Source organism: Haplochromis burtoni, unplaced genomic scaffold (assembly GCF_018398535.1).
Source record: "Haplochromis burtoni strain Fernald_Lab_line unplaced genomic scaffold, NCSU_Asbu1 Contig_263, whole genome shotgun sequence".
NCBI classification, from domain to species: Eukaryota; Metazoa; Chordata; class Actinopteri; order Cichliformes; family Cichlidae; genus Haplochromis; species Haplochromis burtoni.
In genome coordinates, this window is record NW_024582624.1 from 465,722 (window position 1) to 487,722 (window position 22,001).

Below are 22,001 nucleotides of genomic sequence, written 5' to 3' on the forward strand. Positions count from 1 at the left end.
GGTGTATCCATATAAATGGCCCACCCTGTACATTAAAGGAAAATGGCGATGTCACCATCTTTAGGGAACAAGAGGTCACTGAACAGTAATGAAATTATATGAATCATCTACTATGGTTTTTGCAAATCTCAGCTTAAATATTGGAAAATGTGGCTTGAGAGTGCTCTTTGCTACAAGTAGCAAAACAGGAGATGAGAGTATGACATTGCATGAGAGATAACAGGGCTCATGTTCTCGTAAAATACATGGAAATTAGTAAACAGCTACTGAAAAAAATTACAAGGTCCAAAACTGACATATTTATAACACTAAAAACAGCTGGTATCTTTTCTTCATGCATTCATGCTTCAAATTATAAATGTGAACTTAATTAGAGGTTATGTAAACTGTCCACTGTTTTGACTCAGGAACTAAAACCTGCTCGTTTTAAACCTCTTTCTCCTACAAAGCTACTAAGATAGGGCATGTTTTTATAAGCAAAGCTCTGCTTTTTCTGATACATGAGCAGATATGGTGAGTAGTTAAGACTGTGATCCCTAACAGCTGTTCCTGCATTAGCTGGGATCAGAGTATTCCCCCGACAGCGAAGCACAACGCCAGTTCACATTCTGCAACCAGGCTGATTACACCACCACTAATGCATTGTAACTGCCTCCAAACCAAAGTATTTTTATATGAAAAACAAATATGCACTTTTTGTATTTTACCACATCTTTACCACCTCAGCATACAGCCATTATGTACTGTTATTAAATCGATACTCTTTCAGATTAATAACATAATCAAATGTGCACAATAGCAACAGTGCAATGTGTGACACTGTATATGCATGCTGAGCTTACTTTTCTCACACCTTAAATTGTTAGCAAAATTGCACACATTTGATTTGCTTGAAATAAATATACTATTATCAATATATCTACTGTAAAACATCTCTTATTTGGGTAAAATTGTGTCCGTGTACAAGTGTACACTGTGTGTTTCTAAGTTACAGTTATTTATAGTCAGAGCTAATGTTGTGAGGCTCCATCCCAAGAGATCCCCCAATTACCATGGAATTTAGAAAGCAAAAGCTAAACCAAACAGTCCAAAACAGCGCTAAGAATAGAGTGACCTTAGAGATCATCCAATCTTCCAACATAAATGTAGTTATATCATTGGAAGACAAGGGAAAGAGCACAGAGAGAGCGACAGAGATAGGCTCTTCTGTCTTGAGGAATGCTTTTAGAGTGTTGAGAGCAGATCGTGTGTGAAGGCAGATGTCTCTGCAATAATAGTGGAAACTATCATAAATTATGAACCTAACTTCATGTACTAACACTCCAAGAGGTTCTTAAGAACCAAACAGGGATAAATTAGAGAGTAATATTCCTGTCCGAGGGAGTGGAAAAAAACTCATTGGAGCCACTAAGTCGTTTTATCTGGTAAAATTTTGATCAATACTTCCTAGAGTTGGCTCAAAAAAATGCATAAATAAATAATGCACTGTACCTTAGGACAGATATTTTTTTAAAGCTAAACAAGACAAATCTGCCAAAGCAAGAGTATTTTCTTTAATTATCTTTGCATCTGCGAGTTAAATGGTGCAAAGGTGTAGGTGAAAGTATAAAGTTGGTCTCATTTCTCTAAAAGCAATGAGACCAACTGACAATAGTGTCACTGTGAGTTCATGCTGGAGTGTCTAGCATGACACACATTGGGGTCTTGAAACTGGAGCTGCTGGTTGGTCTGGATTTGGAATGGGATTTGGGTTCATGGTGAGCTTGCATGATTGCGTGTTACGCTGCAATCATCTAAATCCTTGCAGAGTCCCTGCTGGTTTCAATAGCATTCAACATAGCAATGGGAATCAATTAAAAGGACTAGTAAGATTCCTAAACACAGATCTCTATTCGTCACAACAGCGTGTAACTCAGAAAAAGAGTGAAATAAAGTATTGAGGCAGACATACGGGAATGAAGGCTGCTTGTTTGTCTGCTTTACAGATACTGTACTTCATATGCTACTGTAAACCTCAAACAGTGCCTTTGATCCTTGAGGCAGCAATTCAGTCTATAAAGCCAAACTACCTGCAAACACACACTGTATCCAAGTGCACAGATGTCTGCACACATTGACACAAGATTTAAGTACATGTCCTTTATGATTACAGTAGAATATATCATGTCAACTAAAACATAGCTTGCAGTATCACCATAACAACCCATAATAACCTATTAAAGCATTTTTACATTAACATCCATAACAGTAGTTATACTCCCACTACTTATATGGTTAGAGCTCCAACTTTTATTTGATTGTTACACAAATTAATAGCTTACTCATGCTACTAAATAAACTTTGAATAAACTACTACCACTTTTAAAAAGAGAACGATGTCTCCAAATATGCTTTAAATAATAGTGAGTCTTTAGGCAACAACAGGGAGAACAGAGCACTTAAGTCATTGAAGTCACTGAAATAATTACAGCACTTGGGCAGTGATAATTCAGAAAAACAGTTTCTAAAAACTAATATATATTTATGACAAAGATTAAATGGAAACCCCCCACATAAGTGCTGAAAAATAAAGTGCATAAAAAAACAACATGTTAGCTACTGTGTGCCAAGACATTAACTTCCCCATCTCCCCCTTAACACATCACATAAGGTCAGCGACGCTGCAGTTGACCTGTGAATTTGGACTTTTGAAAAACTCTACAGTGGAGTACATTTAAATGGTGCTATGAACTGTAAATGAGGCATTCCAGGAGCATTTGAAGATTTACACAAACTTTTACATTTGTAGTCCCAGAGGCATCACTTCTGTGACACCACTCATACCGCCAAAAGTGAGAAAAGGCTTCACTGATCAAGCAAATGATAATCTAGAAATAGTGTCTGTTCTTACAACATCTTCCTGTTCTTCCTACCTTAATACAAAAATTATGAAATGGTAAAACTGTGGTTGAAGGATAGTGGAATAAATCATTGTCCAAAAGGTTACCTACTGAAATAGCAAAATGTATGAATACTTGGTAGCAGAGGGTTCTATTATTCCTTCCATTTTCCAGTGCATGCAATTCCATATTAGATGTTAAATCTCCGTTTCTTGAGCCATGCGAAGCTCTTCTTAAGAGATTATCATGTCTTTCCAAGTCTGACTGGATAAGTTATCCTTGAAGGATGTTCTGGATATGAAACAGGGTCTGTGCTAAATTGGACACACCAATAATGCCTCCGCAGGGAGACATACTAATCCGATGGCTCACTCGCTTCAACTGGCTCCTTTTGGAAATGAAAGCAAAACAACTAAAATCTGAGCTCCTTTGGGTAAGTCAGGTCCATGCTATTAATATATGCATCATTGTGATCTGCTTGCATTTCAGCTGAAGCTGATGAATACGTGTAGGTAAGTAGGGTGAGACTGTACACCAGTAAGTCAAGAGCTCAGTCAGCCTGATATGGTAAATGGTAAATGGCCTGCATTTGTATAGCGCTTTTCTAGTCCATAGGACCCCAAAGCGCTTTACACTACATTCAGTCATCCACCCATTCACACACACATTCACACACTGGCGATGGCAAGCTACATTGTAGCCACAGCTGCCCTGGGGCGCACTGACAGAGGCGATATGAACAGGGCCTAAAGAAAGAGCATGGCAGTATCTTCACTTGGGGCAGAATTAACTGTACAATTGATCTTTTTGGTATTTTGTGGCTCACCAACTACATTTCTAAACTTCGTGTTAAAAATTCCAGGTAAGGTCATTTCTCTCTTTTGAAGGGATTTTTTTTCATAGGAGTCTTGGGAACACCTTGTCTGGTTCCTCTCACGGACACACTCTGCCTCAGGGGGACGTACCAGGTGCTACCTGCCCAGACAACACAGATCCACCCACCATGAGAACCTTGGGATTTTATAGACACGGATCCTGTAAACTTCACAGTCTTCAGATGACCTGAAAAAATATATAGAATGTTGTGGAATTATATGTCTGTTCATGTTGATTTATATAGATTGGGCATTTAGCATTTATTTTAATGTCTGTTTTTCTGGTGTTTGTAACAGATTAAGTAATATTTTCTTGGCTCGTGTACTGAAAAAAAAACACAACTCAAATTGTCTCTGAGGTGATAGAGGGGACAGATGAACAGGAAAGAATGAGGTCTTTACAACTGCCAGTTTAGAGATAAGAAGGAAACCTGCTGCGACCAGAGGTCCCACTCTCTCAAGCTGCAGGCCTGAGCTCCCCAGGGGAGCGCATCATTAGGGCCCATATAAACTTTTGAAGTTGTGCGTCCTGGAAAACACCAGGCATGCAAGGCAATAGTTTATGGCTTTAAATACAAACTTAAAAAGTGAAAGAGTGTATGACCCTTGACACTGAGACGACTGCTTCTGAGTTGTTACGTCTTCTGTTTTTCTTGCTTGGACGGATACCTGCCAGTCATAACCTTAGCCACTTTAAGACTCAAAAAGAAAGAAAACTAAAGGACTTCTTTGAAGTTTTTATTTTTTTAACTTCAATCAGTAAACCCCTTACCAGTGATCCAATGCAGCCGAGTAAAACCGCAAATTAATTATGACATTTAAATTGAATAGGAAAAAAATTCTTTTGAGGTTTGTCATTACAGCGAATATTGTAACCGTCAATAAAATAAATGTGAGTCAGTCTGAGATCTGTGGCACGCACAGTGCAAGTCTATTTAAGCACAAGATGTTTCTTGGACAAGACAGAAGGGTTGTAACAAGAGTGAGTCTGCAAGAGTGAGTGAGCATGCAAATGTTCTTAAAGTACTTGTGATTTCAGTCTTCCAAGAGTTTATAGCTCCCTCTCATGTCTGGTGGTTGAGTGACAGTGAGAGGCAGGCAGAGGGTGTTTCTTCATTGCATATCAGCCAGGGACAGCTGACTGGTTGGGATTTAATTGCTCTCAAGTGAGGTCAGCAGGAGGCATTTATCTAAGCAGAGTGCACAACGACAGTGGACGATGCACAGAGTCAGTCTGCCAGAATCCGAGAAACATCCATGGGAATTCACAGAAGCTCCCAGTTCGTGCTTAACTTTTCTGCATCACTGGGTCTGGTTTACCACTGAGACTGCAGCTTTAGATCTAAAGAGCCTTCAAATTAAAACTCTTGCTGAAAGGGAGCGCACCTCTGCCAACTCCTGTCACCACTCAGAGCACATGTAAGTCATTACAATACAGATTTGTTTGTTACAATTAAAGCTATATATTTTGCTTGTTTCAAATTATGTATGTATGTACAGGAATTATAGACAGCACCAGTGATGCAATATTTCATGCTCTGGATCCATGAGAGGGAGATGTATATCTGCATCACCCAAATTTTGATTTACTGCTTGGGAATGTACAAAACATACTTGTGTAAACACAGAAAACCAGAAGCTATTTTGAAAGTTGATTGAAAATGTAATCTTGTATGTAAGTATTAAAATGCATTGTTTCTTTATTACAGTGATATTCTGCATAATATTTCCTGAACTGGACTACAATGCCCCTTGAGGGACAAGAAGATGGAGCAGTAGATGTGCGCCGTCACTGAAGTTTAAAAGAGGGGCATAATCTCGTGATACAATCAGCCAACTTCTGCCAACCTGCTTCCTCTACAGCCACTCTGTCTCACCTCCCCGCCAGGAAGCAGTGCTGCAGTAACGAAAACCAGCAGGTCACAAGTGAGGGGTCAGAAGATCCCTGAGCTGAGGAACGACGCACAGATCTCTATCTTGTATTTCAGTATGTTGTTCACTGATCCCCACTGCATTGTATTATAATGCGCAAATGGATGCTGACATGGAACCTTCAAAATCTGTTCCCGGGACTGTACCTGCATGCAATCTTTCTGTTTGGCAGTGTGTGTGTAGTCTACAGTGACTGCACCCCAGAACAACTTGCCGCCATCATGAACTGCTCCAAACATGAGCGCCACACCAGGAATTATGACTATATGGAGGGAGGAGATGTGCGCATACGACAACTGTTCAGTGGCACGCAGTGGTTCCTAACTATTGATGACTCCGGCAATATCAATGGTACTCAAGACTCTACCAACTGCTACAGTAAGCATCGCTCTTTTTGTGTAGACCAAACGTTTATTATAGGTCCCACTATATATCTGAATTACAGGCATTTGCCAAAATGTATGTGAATCTGACTGCTGTGCACGTGGGACATGTTATTATACAGTTTTAGCCCCAGCATAATTACTCTGTTAATAAGTCATGTGTCTCTGTTAGAGCAGCCAAAGTGACAGGTAAAATGGAGCAGGTGGGAGATTTGATGGGTTAAATTACAGCACAGGCTGTAATGAAGTAAACTGAAGGGTCTTGGAGACTTATGACCTGAGACTCACACAGATTCACATTTGTTCTGCCTGATTTACTCTCAGTACTCAGAGCGCCAGAATGAGTTATCAGGGAAAAGAGTGGGAGAGAATATTAGCAATGGAAAAATCAAATTTTGTAATGGATCTGTGGTTGGCTGCTGAGATCAAACACAGAGACAGCAACCACACTGTGTCCAGCCCAAACTTATTCTTTTCTAAAATTAGAAGCCAAATATTTTAAAATAATGATTACCATCTAACTACTTAATGACACATTTTATTTGCTAATCGTGATAAGTGCTTTTTGACACACCTACTTGTTTGAATTGTTGCTCAGGGGCCAACATTTTCTCAAAGGTTGTGAGATAGTACGAGGAGTCTCTGTGTCATGGTGAGGATGTTTTAAGTAGTTATCATTTCCTCCTATCTGACAGTGCCTCCGTGGCTGGAATGTTGGCTTGAAAGAGAGATGCCTCATGGAAAAGATGCTTGTGCAACAACTGGCAATGAAAGACTGAAAAACTGATACGCCCATATGCGGCTGACAGTCGCACGCTAAAAGCACACAAAGTTCTTTGATGAAAGCAGCATGGTGCAGATGTACATGGAATAAATCCGCGATTTATGTTTTTGATTGCAGCGAACAAGAAATCCTTAAAAGCTGATTGCAAAAAGTCTTTTATTACAAAGACAGAAAGGAAAAATAGGAGACCAAAATGAGAAACGTTTGCTTTGTACCTCTAACAAAAATATCAGGTCACTTTTAGTAAATTCATCTTTGTTTTTGTGATTTATTATATTACATTGTAGTGTTTTGTTTTTTGTTTTCAGTAAAAGATAAAAATCTTTTTTTTTTTTTGTGGTTCAAGCAAAATGAGGCCATACTGATAAAAGGTATGCTAACCCTCACAGAAAGTCAGACAAACAACAAGCTGGAAATAAATAATTTCTAAACAGCAGGTGGAAAACAGGGACTTCTAGGAAAATAACCTAATAAAAGTAAAGACATATGTTTTGGCACAGTTCTCTGCTGAGTCAGAGCAATCGTAGCATAGTAGACTGGCTGCACCATACTCTACGGCCACCCAACTAAATTCATTGCAATTTAGAATTAGAATTAGAAATGCTTTCTTCCCAAAAGATGGAAAATCACTGTGTTACCGCAGCCAAAACATGACAAATACCTTAGGTCAGTAAACTCACGAGAAGAAAAGGCTCAATTTTGGGGATAAATAAAGCATTTCTAAATCGAATTTGATGAATGTCGAAGTAAAATACATATTACCTGATTAAATCCTGCAGTATTTTGCAGCAAAAACGAAAGCTAAACGGAATCAATTTGCTAAACTTGCACCTCTGTGAAACTACAAGGTGTTTAGTCTGAAGCTAACTCCACATTTAACAATATTCCGTGAAAGTTATGTCTGGAGCACATTTCGCAATGAATGTAAACACTGAGGTCCAACAGTGCTCAGAAAGTAGACTTAGGGATTATCCACAAAGTAGTTTACTTAGCCAGTGGCAGCGAGTGATGGCAAATCTGTTTCAACTGAGGACAGCTTGTGAGGCTTTTGCATCAGAGCCAAAATGTTTACAATATGCGTGTAAAAATGTGATCCATCTTTCCACAGTACACCAAACGACTGGAGCTGTTGCACGTTACATTACGGGGATGATGCTCTCAGACGACAAGCATGCAGTTGCATCGATAAATCCCACCAATATATGTGGATTAAACAAACGTTTGGCTGACTCTGAGTCTGTAAACAGGTTTACAAATGAGGTTGTAGCTTTTATAGTGTTAAACTGAACTTTCGAGATTGCCTCTGAAATAAGTAGAAGCCGGGGGGGGGACCTAAAAGCGGGGTTAAATAAATATGAGTAAACAGTTAAAGGTCAGTAGTATTAAGTCAGATATCAAGAGCAAGAAAAGCACAAACAACATTCCAAGATTGGGAGATCCCATCTGTTTGTGATCTAGCAAACACTCAAATGTGGCATGCTCAGTGTCAGCCTAAAGAGCTTTAATAGACCTCTTCCCCCTACTTTCCCCTCTGCCTATCAAATGAAAGAATTCCTAGAGTATGTAAAAAATCAACAAAGTTTTGAATTGCCTAAAAACACGAGCTCTGAACCAGATTGCCAGTCTGTAAAAAGCACATTTCTCTATTTATTTTAGTTTTGCTGCCACTGCCACATCTCACCATTCGCTATTTTTAAACAGAAACATCATATGTTTAGAGCATGCAAAGGATTTTTCATATATATGATGGCAATGTTTTTACCAAAGGTCAATGTTATGGATATTTGATTTATGAACTGATAATTGGTGCAGCCTGTTGACATGACATGATTTTTTTTTTTTTAAAGTTACATTTTCGGCTAAAGTCCTACAAGATAACTAAACATCTACTTCACTTTACCCAATAATGTAATCATTTCAAATATTCACGAAAGATCTCCTGTTTTTGGACTCTGGGCAAAGAAATTTGCTGTTTACATCATTTGATTTTCTGTGTTTAAATACTTTAAAAATTCCATCCTTTCAACATGGCACATTGGGAAGAATAAATGTGTTTACCCTCCCACAGATTTGAAAAGCAGGCTTTAAATGCCAGGTCTAAAGCACACGCAAGAAGGTAGTTTTCTCAGTCCCTGGGGAAGAGAGCCCTAATCTGTTTCCCATATGTGCTATGACATAGGTTGTGGTTTGTGTAAAAGCCACCCAGGCCACTTAACAAAGCTTGGATAAAGTCAGAGAGACCACAGACCAATTAATCACAGGAACCTCCACCTCGTTTGCTAATGAAGATGTATGTGGAGCTGGAGCCAGAGTAAAAGCTGGATGATGACAGCGCCTTATCTCTCCTGTAACATGCCTCCTTTTTCTGACTGTCCGGCAGGTATCCTAGAAATCAGGACAGTGTCCGAGGGAGGCATACTGGCTATAAAAGGCGTAAAAAGCCAGTATTATATTTCTATGAACAAAGCTGGACAGCTGCAAGGAAAGGTAATATTTTTCCACAGGGAGGAAAGTCATATGCTGTTGTCAGCTAATTTAAATCATGCAGAAATAAAACAAACAGTTCAGAGCGTTTACTTAATCATATTAATGGCTTGATGTGTTTCCATTACAGAGGATCTACAACGACAACTGCAACTTTAAGGAGGTTTTCCTAGAAAACTACTTCAATGCTTACTCCTCGGCCAAGTGGACAAAAAAAGAAATGTTCATAGCCCTGTCACAAAAGGGAAAGCCCATGAGAGGGAAGAAGACCAGGAGGGAGCTCACTGCATCTCATTTCATCCCTATGAAATGCAAGGCAGAGGAGAGGAGAGTAGACTGAAAAATCAAAGAACTTATCTGCAAAATATCTGTGGATTCAGTCATGCTATACGCGCTAACAGACACTTGAATACACTCCACTTTCACTCCAGTTGCAGATGAGCCAGGACCTGTTTTACAAAATGTTCTCATTTTTAAAACAGAAAACAGAAAGTTCAATTTGAGCACCAAAACAGTTTTTTTTTTACAGTTTTACTAAGTTGAAACAGGAATTCTGGAAATATCATGAAAGCTATTCTATATTATTGGTGTTTTGAATTGAATAACAATACTTCTTTATAAAAGTGTTTCTATATAATACAGTAAAACTATACAATACAATACAAATATAAATTATACGATGCAGTACAGTCCTGTGTTGTATCTTGTTCAGCAATGAGCTACATTCAGCCAGGTGAGGACAATCGTATGATCACCAGAATAGTCCACAATAAGCTCGACCATGATGTGCTGAAGCAAGCAGGACTTGTTTTTCTTTCTTTCTTTCTTTCTTTCTTTCTTTCTTTCTTTCTTTCTTTCTTTCTTTCTTTCTTTTCCCCTCATGGTGCTCAGACCACACAGGGCATCCATTTATCAACCATCCTGTAAAGCGAGCTGGAGGCATACATATTCATACTCACACCTAAAGCCAATTTAGAGTCACCTATTAACCTTACACTTGTTCCTGTTTGGTTCGTTTTTTTGTTTTTTTCTTGGGAATGTCAGACGAAAACCAATCCAACACATGCAAAGTCCACACAAAAAGGCTGCTACTGACTGGCAGGTTCCAACCGTATGCACTGTACATGCTCGCCAACTCCCTCTGCCTTAGGGTGTGACTTTGAAATGCTCAAATATTCTGCTGCTGACGCTGCTAAAAGATACCCAAATGAAAACACAAAGTCAACACCATAATAAATGCATATGTTATGTAATCTCTTTCTATCAGAGTGAACAATCCTGTACACTAAAAGGTTATGATATTTATTTTTACAGATGTTATCTTTAGGTTACGGATCATTCCCATTTTACTAAGCATGAAAAAGACAGAAATACACCAGGAGATGTATTTATTTTCACCACACTCGTCAAATAGTTGTAACTTTTAACTTCTAGGCCAGCTCTCTCTTCATGATATCACTGCAATATCTCAGTACTAACTATATCACTACAGTACCTTGTTATTTATGGGTGTAAGTTATTTGTTTTCTTTACGTAAAATATATGTTGTATGTTAAGGTGTCCCGTTTTCTTTCAATGTAACCCACTTGGATCTTTTACTGTGCAACAGTGGAAATAAAGTATTGCACACTGTATTCAGGTTTTGTTTGTTTTGTTTTGTTTTTGTCCACCAGGTGGTATAAATGGTCAAATAAATTCAGGAAGTAAACTGGAGGGGGGAAAAAAGCAATGACCTACTTACATATTCAGAATAGAAACAGAGATACTTTACTTAAAGTTATCTTGCCTAATATTCTGTCTTTTGTCAGCACACCTTCATTACATGTCATATCTATCTATTTATACTCCTGTGCAAAAGTCCCGACCCACCCTCATTTCTTTATATCCTGCTAGGAAAATTGGAAACAGGTTCAGGTATTTTTTGAAGCGCATGCAAACATATATATAAATACAGTATATAAGGTGAAAAAGGTTTGAACAATTCTACGGAGCATGAATGTCAATATTTGGTATGACCACCTGTATTCTTCAAACACACCCTGAACTCTCTTGGGCCTACTTTTCTGTCCTTTCTTTAAGTAGTCTTCAGTAATAGTTAGTTAGGAATAGGAAGCTCTTCTTTGATGTTGGCTGCCTTTTGTTCTGTTCTCTGTCAAGATGATCCCACATTGCTTCAATAATGTTGAGGTTCGGGCTCTGGGGAGGTCAATTCATGACTGATAGTGCTCCACTGTGTCTTTTTCTATCCAGGTGCTTTTACTGCAACGGCAATGTGTTATTGATCACTGTCATGATGAAAAATAATGACAATCAAGCACTGTCCAGGTGGTTTTACATGGTGGGTCAAAATTTGACAGCATTTTTCTGCATTTGTAGTTTCATTAGTTGTGACAAGACCCCCAACACCATGACAGAGCCTCCACTGTGTTTTACAGATGGCTGTAGACGTATTAATGATCACTCTATCAGACCTATCAGATTTGGCAAAACTCAGCCTTTTCTCCCTGTTTCCCTTGCTTCTATTTTGTCCACCACCTTTTCTCTTAAATTTATTTGAGTTAACCCTAACTTTGCCATTTTATTTTACTGGACTAACCCACACTCTTTTATTCACTTTACTTTGATACATTTTGAAAATTAACCGTCTGAGGCACACCATACCAAGATATGGCATGTTCTCAACTAATAGCTCTTTGGGAACCACATTGTTACTACAAAAAATTATGTTTCATGTATGACAGACTGCTCATAACAAAGAACCTAAAGATATAAAAGATAAAGATTAAAACAGGTTCTTTACTAAGTTTTCTAATAAATGTTGACATAATACTGGTTTTACCTTTGGGTTAAAAGTATTACATGCATTTTTAAGCTTGAATGATTCTCAGGGAAACATTAAGTGACTTAAAAGAAAGAAATGAGGACTGAGTCAGAAAGCACATATATATGCTTTCAGGCACAACTCTTAAATATGTGTTACTCAGGCCTTGTTTTAATTACTGATAAAACTGTAGAAAATGCATTTTGCTGTGAGTTTGAGCTTAAATGTCTTTGGGGATTGTTCTAGTCTGTTCTTACTGAAAACAGCACAATCCTGAAAGGACACATTGCACAAGAAGCACTTAGTTTCAGACTCTAATATTTCTATAGTACCCTGGGGATATTAAGTAGCATAATAAAATATGTTGATATCTTTAAGTAGATTAAAGACAAACACACTGCAAGGGAACATTTTGAATGTCCTTGGACAATCCTTGATACACAATATAACATCAGTTAACCTGATAAGGGAGGTTAAGATATAACAGAACTATTAATATACAATAGCAGATTTTTTAAAAATACATTAATGTTGTCAGATTGTTTAGGTAATTGCCTCTGGTTTTCTGCTGTATTATGAAAAGGTGAATTCTTCCCAGTTGAGAAAAATATTGCGGACATGTTGGCAAGGTGCCTACACCACACGTTCATGCATACACTCATATGAGCACATGTGTGCAGGCCCACAGACAGACATCAGCATAGTGAGTTTTAACTTTTTCCTGGGTTCACATCTGGCTTGGAAAACCCTTGTCAGATAAAGACAGTCAAAATGAGAGTGCAACCCTGTAAAAAAACGTTTGACCCAAACAACATCTGAGCAAGGTGAAGGCTTCTGCCAAGTCACGCAAAGTTAGTCTTAGCAGATAATTTGTAACATACTCAAAATGTAAACACATTTCAGACTCAAGGCTGCGTATTCCCAGCAGGATGAGGAGAAGCCAAAGCCAACGAGAAAGAGAGAAGATTGTCACAGACGTGAAGCTGCAGACGTCCAAGAAAAAAGATGCAACACAGGCACATCGGACATAAATTCTTACAGCTTACACAGTGTTCCAAGACTCTTTCTTTCTGAAATCAAAAATCACTGAAATCCTTACTTGCAAAACTCTTGCAAGCAAGGAACATAAGGACAAAGTCACTTCCCATTAAAAAAAAACAGTGCCCTGTAATATTATTACCATCACTATTAATACAAATATAAATATCATGTGTGCAAATAAATTGACATTCAGCCGAATATGTTGTCCATCAATATTGTTCAATCATCCCCAGTCGTGATAATTTACAGTCAAATTAAAAACTTAAATCTGAAATCAAAGTTCTATATTACCAGATAATAACAGTAGTTCTGAAACAGAGAACGGGTAACTAACTAGCTGTAATTACTGTTGTTCAAGTCAGCAGCATCATTGTGAAAGTGAATGCACAGAAAGCCACATGTGCATCACATTACAAGCACCATATGCAGACAATTGCAGTGTCTGACACTCGCTTTGAACAGTGCAATAGGGAAAAGAAGAATAGGGGGAAAGTTACTCATTTGAGTGAAGAGTAACAGGGAGAGACATTAGAGAGTCTCGTACAAAGTGAAGCAGTGGACTTGGGGCTGCGGGAGAAAGGGGAGGCCCTGAAGGAGGGGGAGAGGGAACACTCAGTTGAACTTGATACATCTCAGGGCTGTAAAACTTTGTTTCCCTGGAGGAAATCTGTTGTTATGCAACCTGGGGAATTCTGTATTTGCAGCTCTTTGCACGGAATCCCCAGACCACCAGATTATTATGAAACAAGATCAGGACCTCCAGCAACTCGCTGCAGCATCACACTTTTACTGAGAAGTAAATTAAATCGGTGCCAAATGAGACCACACAGTGATTACAATATAAATTAGTATTTGACATACCAAGGAGTAATTCACTGGGTTAGTACCATGTAACTGAAGTAAAAAGCGCCACTGGCTTTCAAACTATTGTGCACTACAACAACACCACCAAACAAAACAAACTACTAAAATGCAAAAATCATCACTGTGCTGGGAAATATTTCTAATTAATCCCCTAAATAAATGTGCAGTCATAAGTTTACATCCACTCATCATAAGCATGAAGGTAATTCTGTCTATCAATCTTTCAGTCGATCTATCTAGGAAAGACAGATGATGTGGTATGCTTTGGATCATGAGCTATTTCCCTCCCTCTCCATTCTTTTTTCATCCCATCATGACGATAACTAATAAAAGTTCATCTTGGTTTCATCTGTCCAAAGATTTTTCCCAGAACTGCGCCGGCTCTTTTAGATGTTGCGGTCATGGTAGAGGGAGCGAGACAGAGCGAAAGACAAAGAGAGAGCGAGGGACAGAGATCGAACTTGACATTCATAAACAGACTTCATCGACTACACACTGGGGACACTGGGAAGGACACACAGAGGTGAGACTAAGACAGACACGAAAGAGAATGAAATTAAACAAGAACCAAAAACTAGACACACAAGTAACAAAACTCCGAGACTATCAAAACTGAATATTAAAATCTCAATATTCCCAAAGAAAGAACAGCAAGCCTAAACAAACTCAAAAACCTGGGTCAAAGACTCAGGACCATGACAGTCTTCTTGCAAAATCTAATCTGGCCTTCATGTCCTTGAGGTTAATTAGTGGTTTGCAACTAGTTGTAAATCATCTGTATTTACATTAATGAAAACCTGTCTTATCTGTAGGCCTATACACCTAGAAACACCTAGCTCCCCAAGTAGTCTTCATTCAGTTAGATGTTGTGACAGAGTTTTTCTTAACCAAGGAAAGAATTCTGCATTCTTTGGTGCATTTCTTCTTTTTAAGAATGCACCAGATTGTTGATTTGGCCACTCCTAAACTTTGCTTTTTTAGATATTTAGCCACCATCGCTTTCATAAACATTAATTTGACGTCATATTGAGAGTTCCAGTTAAAAACTACTAAAAGCAACTTCAATCCCAAACTGCCATGAAAGGGCAGTTTGGGCAGTCTGTGTAAACTGCCATGAAAGGAGGAGGGATGCGGCTTCTAAACACCTTATCATTCTGCTGTCCAAACTTTTGAGACTGTGAAAATGGAGGGTAGGTGGTGTATAAAAAGTCTGTAATTTTTACAGTTAATACAAAGGTTTTAGTCAAACCCCTTGAACTGAAGATGGCAGCCTGCACAATCACAGATTGATTATTTGGTTTTAAAGGGTGGTGTACAGGGGCAAAACTTGTGTAATTCCTTATATCATAATTCATCAGTTATTTATTAAGCTTCTGTGTTAACATCAACAACTATAATAAATTATTGTTGTTACTATTTTTGTTACACAGAATATGTACACTATGCAAGGGTTAGGCGGCTGTAGTTGTAGTTCAGGATGTCAGGCAGGTCATCTAATTATCAGAAGGTTGGTGGTTCAATTCCTGCCTTCTCCAGTTTGCATGCCAAATACCCTTGGGTGAGATACTAACTCCAAGTTCATCTCTGATGAAATAATCTCAGTATGAGCATGTGTAAATATTAGATAGAAACCGCATATGTATACAAATAGTACTTGTATGAAAGGGTGAATGAGGCAAGCTGGATAAAGTCCTTTGAGTGCTCAGATAGAGCTGAAAAGTGCTACAAAGATCCAATCCATTTACCAAAATATTACCATATTATTGTGTGTTTACAAACAGAGATATACAGATATATACTAAAAGCCAAATATCTTTTTCTATATCAGGAAAATCCCTATCTTTATTTCTGTTTTTGAATTGCTTCCACACTCAACCTGTTCCAGATTTTGACTCGTAAACACTAAAACATTTTCTGGTAGTACACACATTAATATAGTTTTGAAGTTGCTAAAACCCCTTAAATTACAGCTATGTTCTCTACAGAAAACATACCTTGAATATTTCCTGGTAGCAAATTATTTTTTGCTCCAAGCAAAATGTGTGCTTTCTGGAATTTGTAATTATCGCCACGGACCAGATTCATATGAATAAGCAGAGTCTCTAAGGATTTTTCTTTAAGGTTATTTTTAATATATTATTTTAAATATTTTTGAGAACTATGCACAACTCTTTTTAAATTGCCTAAAATGTTGTATTTTTAAATGCAACAAAAAGCATCACAATACACAGTGTGTCTAATATTAAACTTGTAATTTAACTTGTACATTTAAAATCTAGAGGTTTACATGATCATAAACTGTGTTTTATTTTAAGAAAAAAAAAAAATTTCTTTCTAACGTTCACCGAAATACATAAGAGCGAGAGTTGACGTTCATTGGCTGCTAGTATGAGTAACTTAAATCTAACTTCGTAATTTTATTTTACTGGATTAAAGCACACTCATTTATTCACTTTACTTTGATACATTTTGAAAATTAACCATCTATAAATAAATATTTATAAATCGCCTGCCATAACACCCCCAAAGGGCACCGAGTAGCACATTCGTTGCTTAGCGACAGGTAACTACCCAGCATTTCCTTCACACGGAGCTGTGCTTCCGGCGTAGAAGAAGACGCTCATGCCGTTGTGCACTTCATTGGTAGGCACTTTTATAATGGGACTTCTTTATGTAGCTAAGCTAGTGAACCCAGTTGAGCTAACAGTGTACAACAGTGCATCCGTCTTCATTTGATCTTCGCTCCTCTTAACTAGACTTTTTGACTTGTGTCTGTTAACGCTAGCAGCGGGGGCTGAGGAAACGTGACGCTTGCTAACAGAAGCTAGCTCCACTATGTTGAAGCATGGGCAGTGTAAAATACTGACTCTTTTATACTGTCTGTGGTTTCAAAGAAAAGTAACTGCAAGCTGCAGGTGTACGGTTTCTGCTCTATCACATCTCACTACGCTAGAGAGAGGTTAAAGAGAGCAACGTTTCATGTTGTTTATCCATGTGCTAATTACTAATCTGTATTTAGCAAACGCGCTACACTCGGACACCAGCGTTTCCCCATTAGCTGATGCTTACGATCCCCCATGTTTATCAGAAATTCAACAGTATGTACATACAATCACTGGCCCCTTGATTAGGCACACCCTGCTAGTTTAATCTTCAGAGGTGCGTTAATTCTACGTGTCATCGATTCATCAAGGTGATGTAAACTTTTGATTCGCAGTCGCTACAGATTGCCCAGTTTGCCAAGAATATCTTCCCCACACCATTACACCAATACCAGTACTGTTAATACAATGCACGATGGATCCATGCTCTCATGCTGTTTTTGCCAAATTGTGATCCTACCATTTGAAAATTGAGACTCAGACCATGCAACATTTTTCCAGTCTTCAATTTTTACCAGTTGTTGCCTCAGTCTCCTGCTCTTAGCAGACAGGAGCAGCACCTGATGTGGTCCTTTGCTACTGTAGTCATCAACATGTTTCTTCAGAGATGCTCTCTGCATTCCTTGGTTGTAACGAGTGGTTAATGAATTACTCTTGCCTTGCAATCAGATTGATGCAATCTGGCCATTCTCCTCTGACCTCGGCAGCAACAAGACATTTACAGAACTGACACTTTTCTTCCTATTGTCTTTAAACGCCAGTAGCTCAGATTAGCCCATCTGGCATCAACAGCCATGCCTTGTTCAAAGGCACTTAAATGACCTTTCTTTCTTTCTTTCAAACTTTCTTTCTTTCTTTCAAACTTTCTTTCTTTCTTTCTTTCTATGTATCATTTTCATTATAACAACACACAATCCAGAACGGCAAACAAAACCATGGTGCTCACCAGTTCGTGTCATGATTTGTACAGTACATATCATAAGTAATTCTTATCCTCACTATCCCCAGACCCTTAAAGATAGGAAGTCAATTTTTTCCCATTTATTCAGGGGAAGTTTTTTCACACTTTGGGCTATTTATATCCAAGTAATTGAGACAATTCCATGTAAATCTGATCCCAAAATGGCTTTATTTTATTACATGTCTAAAAGTTATAGGTGTGATTGGCACACAGGTTCCCACACTGCCTCCAGCAGAGCTCCAATGATTCTCAGAATTTGCTCCTTATTTTTGGTGTGATGAAAAAATGAACTAAGCATTTCCAGCCAAATATTCTCCAATTTTTGGAGCTCCTCGAGGTGTGCTGTGCTTTCAGCATTGAGTGCCAACCCTCTTGCGAAATTTCTGTATTCAGTTTTTCTTCCCATTTATTTTTAATGTAGTTAGTATCCCACTTGGTTAGTTGTCTTAGGCTCTGATATAGCTCAGTGATCATTTTTATGGGTTTCTCCTTCTTTCTGATGCTTGGTTTGAACTTCATCTCATCTTCATGTCCTCTGGAACCATGTCTACTATCCTAAATGGATTATGTTACTGCTATGTGATTGACTAATTAGATATTTCCATTAACAAGATTTATGGTTTTCTGTTTTCTAAGAACTTCTATCTCAGTGACTGTGCTCACAATGTGACGTTTGGGAATTTGACGTATTCATATTTGAACCAGAAATGGGTAATGTCATATAATGTGATCTTATTCAGTTACCAGAACTGCAGAACTAACATGATGATCTTGCCACTCGTATTAATTTATACTAGCTTCTAATCTGGCCAATGTAAAATCATAAGACGCTACAATAAAATAGTTAAATGAAACATTATTTTTAAAAGATTTACTCATTCCAAGAGTTACAATGCTCTGTTTTATGAAATTCTTTAGATGAAAAGCATTCAAGCTGCACCGTACTATCACAGCAACAAATTTTCCAATCTAATCATTACCAGTCACGCACAATTTTAATGAACTCTTAGCTCTATAACTAGCTTTTTCCATGTTATTGTGTCCTTTGAGTTTAAGTCTTTGTAAATGTTAGATTATTTATGTCTGCTAATATTGGCATTATTTGCTCTGTTATTCTTCATCAGCTATGAGTGTACTTGTGCTCCAAGACAAGTCTGTCAACAGAGCAAAAATGAGCGGCCTGGATCAGGACCAGCGTCATCATCCCAGTTGCCGGGAAAAAACACTGGCCTCTGATTCATCCGACTCCCGTGAGCTTCCCAGTCAGCAGCTCCAAGGGCTAAAATTGGCATCACATGCAGTGCTAGAGGAAGCACAGCAAAGGGGCAGGTTAAAGTGCTCTAAATGTGGAGGCTCGAGGATGTTCTTCTGCTACACATGCTGCTCCTTAGTGGGCATGAGCCTGCAAGATGTCCCCACAGTGAAGGTTTGTAGGAGGTTAGGACTCACCTGCTTTGTCTTTTAACAGAGGCCTTCACCATTGTCTTAATTGGTTGCAAAATGCCTTTTTTTTTAAAAATTATTTAACGTTAAATATTTTGGCATGATGTTGCTGAAATCCAACTCTCCCCTCGACCTGACTTTACAAACTGTGTGTTACACTCAGCTTCCTGTGAAGATAGACATCATCAAGCATCCCAACGAGACAGATGGCAAGAGCACTGCCATCCACGCCAAGATTCTCGCACCCAGTGACATCACAATATATACTTACCCCTGCATACCTGAGTACCAAAAAGACAAGGTTAGTTCTTTTTTATCCTTGTAGTTGTGTTTTTTATCCTAAAAGAAAGAATGGAGTTTATTTAACTGTAAAACATGCTGTCTGCCTTGTACCTTATGTGGCTTCAGCTAACAATTACGTTTATGATTGATTCATCTGGAAATTACTTCCCAGAAAACCTTTTTGTATCTTCACTTGTCTTGTTTTCACTACTCAGTCAAATAGCATATTCAGTTTTCTATGACACAACACAGAAAAGCATGTGGCATGTTTTGTTTGGAAACAGAGGTTAAATTGATCATCAAAAGTGATTTTCTCTCATCTACTAATCCATGAGTGTCAAACATATGGCCTACAGGCCAGAACAGCGCTTCAAAAGATCCCATCAGGCCTGCTGGATGGCTTATTGGAGTGTATAATATAAAGAGCGGGGCGGCATATGTAGTTTTTGGACTTTTCTGTGTATTTAGTACCAAAAAGACTTAAAAGCTTCGAGAACTAAAAGGGATCGTGCGAACTGTTATTTTCATCCGATCCAGTGGTCGGAATCATTGTAAGTTTAAAAACTTTCTCAGTGACAAAAACATTACACAAGCCCACCATAGCAAACTGAGGAAAGGTGATTGCGCAAAGGAGCTGCGCCCGTGTGTTTCACTGAGCTCTCTATACAACAGTCTTGAGTCACTCACCATTTTTTCTTCCAAGACGAAAGCAATTTTTTTGTTATTGAGCAATAGTTCTTCAGGCTTTCTGAAGGTCTTTCAAAGTTTGTCTTTGGATTTTGGCTGCTTTTTCACTCATTGTTTTTAGTCCAGTCTTTATACCTGACCATTTTAAGAGGAATGGGTTTTTTTTTTTTGGTTTGTTAAGCCACTCCCCTTTTGTAAACTGAAGGTTCCCTTTCAGAATTTACTTTACACTAAAACAAATGGAAGTAGTTGAGTATTTATTATGCAGCGGCTTTTGCTAGTTTTGAACCAATGTCTGATATCACTGACTTAGCATTTTCTTTGGCATCTATTAATCTTTTTCTTTATATTGTTGCTTACAATAATTCTCGATACTATGTTGAATTAACTGTATTCATTTCTATTTTAGTGCAGAAATCTAATTTAAGCGTATGTTCTGAAACTGTTGCTCTCCACTAAAGTCAAATTGTAAATGCTTATCTTTTGCATTTTGTACCGTTGTTTATTTTCAGCATAAAAATCTTAGATTTTTACCCAGTCTGCAAACAACCAGTGAAACATTTCTAAAAGATTTAGATTTATTTGCTGCAGCTTCATTCTTCAGTTCAAAGCTCACAGCACTTATGCAATCAGATTGTTATTTCAGCTGAATGAGTTTAGTCCACAAGCCATACATTTGTATTGTTTTTCTTGTCTTCTCATTTATTTAAATCAATTGATTTAGTGTTTTCACTTCTTCAACTTTATCCCTCACCTGTCAAACAGTTTACATCCTGTTCTCTGCTTCCTAAATTTAGCCTTTTATAAATCACCCCACTGTAAAAACACGTGTTCGAGACACATTTTATGCCCCAGCACAGTTTGCATGATGGCGTTCCTCTCCGTCTTCGCTCGCTCCAGGTGGTGTTGGTATTCCCTGGTCCGAGGGCCGTCTCAGTTCAAGACATGATGAAGTGTTTACATGACAGGTCACACGACTCCGCTGATGAACCGTGCAGAAAGAGGTTAAAAACTGAGCAAGTTCAAGGTTCCACACGCACCTCTGAGAGCTCAGAGTCGGGGACGCCAGATGAAGCAAAAAGCTCAGTGTCAAAGGTGGATCCCCTACAGAGGGTGGTCTTCATTGACAGCACATGGAACCAGACCAATAAGATCAGCACAGACGAGAGACTGCAAGGTAATCATGAAAGATTGCATTTGAGTGGGTTTCCAAAGAACTCGTGACTGCTGGTGATTATTCACTCACAATTGAATTTACCATGATCTCACGATGTTGTGACTGACGTGTTTCTCCCCCAGATTTGCTCCAGGTAGAGTTGAAGATGAGAAAAACGTGTTTCTGGCGTCATCAAAAGGGCAAGCCGGACACTTATCTAGCTACTATCGAAGCCATATATTATTTTCTCATGGACTTCCACGAGCATTGCCTCGACGAGGAGTACAGCGGAGAATACGACAACCTTCTCTTCTTCTACTCCTACCTGCACTCAATTGTTAACAAAGCCAAAACCTCTGCTGGAAAATGCTGAAGAGGACAGACTAAAAGACATCAAACACTGTAGCTGAAGTGTTTTTTTATGCTAATTGATTCTGATTATGCAGAAAAATAATTTTTAGTTTTTGAACTCGAATGACATTTTCTTATGCATGAATGGACAGTGTGTACGTAGTAGTACAAAGAAA

The 22,001-nt window shown here is 38.4% G+C and overlaps 2 protein-coding genes across 2 annotated transcripts; both read left to right on the forward strand.

The window, feature by feature from the left end:
- The first annotated feature begins 4,748 nt into the window (after positions 1 to 4,748).
- Positions 4,749 to 11,051, forward strand: fgf7 (fibroblast growth factor 7). The gene is made up of 4 exons (XM_005939139.3): positions 4,749 to 5,173; positions 5,464 to 6,064; positions 9,234 to 9,340; positions 9,468 to 11,051. Exons 2-4 carry the CDS (start codon positions 5,779 to 5,781, stop codon positions 9,675 to 9,677), a joined length of 603 nt encoding a protein of 200 aa, XP_005939201.1. The 5' UTR covers positions 4,749 to 5,173; positions 5,464 to 5,778; the 3' UTR covers positions 9,678 to 11,051.
- A 5,549-nt stretch (positions 11,052 to 16,600) lies between these two features.
- dtwd1 (DTW domain containing 1) lies at positions 16,601 to 22,001 on the forward strand. The gene is made up of 5 exons (XM_005939143.3): positions 16,601 to 16,706; positions 19,031 to 19,332; positions 19,513 to 19,650; positions 21,219 to 21,495; positions 21,618 to 22,001. Exons 2-5 carry the CDS (start codon positions 19,033 to 19,035, stop codon positions 21,845 to 21,847), a joined length of 945 nt encoding a protein of 314 aa, XP_005939205.1. The 5' UTR covers positions 16,601 to 16,706; positions 19,031 to 19,032; the 3' UTR covers positions 21,848 to 22,001.

What these genes read in the sequence shown, in the direction of transcription:
- dtwd1 (XM_005939143.3), top strand. Translation starts at nt 19,033, where the DNA reads ATGAGTGTACTTGTGCTCCAAGACAAGTCTGTCAACAGAGCAAAAATG. An exon ending in CTGAGTACCAAAAAGACAAG is followed by an intron (nt 19,651 to 21,218) that starts GTTAGTTCTTTT and finishes CGCTCGCTCCAG; the next exon opens with GTGGTGTTGGTATTCCCTGG. An exon ending in CACAGACGAGAGACTGCAAG is followed by an intron (nt 21,496 to 21,617) that starts GTAATCATGAAA and finishes TTTCTCCCCCAG; the next exon opens with ATTTGCTCCAGGTAGAGTTG.
- fgf7 (XM_005939139.3), top strand. Translation starts at nt 5,779, where the DNA reads ATGCGCAAATGGATGCTGACATGGAACCTTCAAAATCTGTTCCCGGGA. An exon ending in AGACTCTACCAACTGCTACA is followed by an intron (nt 6,065 to 9,233) that starts GTAAGCATCGCT and finishes ACTGTCCGGCAG; the next exon opens with GTATCCTAGAAATCAGGACA. An exon ending in CTGGACAGCTGCAAGGAAAG is followed by an intron (nt 9,341 to 9,467) that starts GTAATATTTTTC and finishes TTTCCATTACAG; the next exon opens with AGGATCTACAACGACAACTG.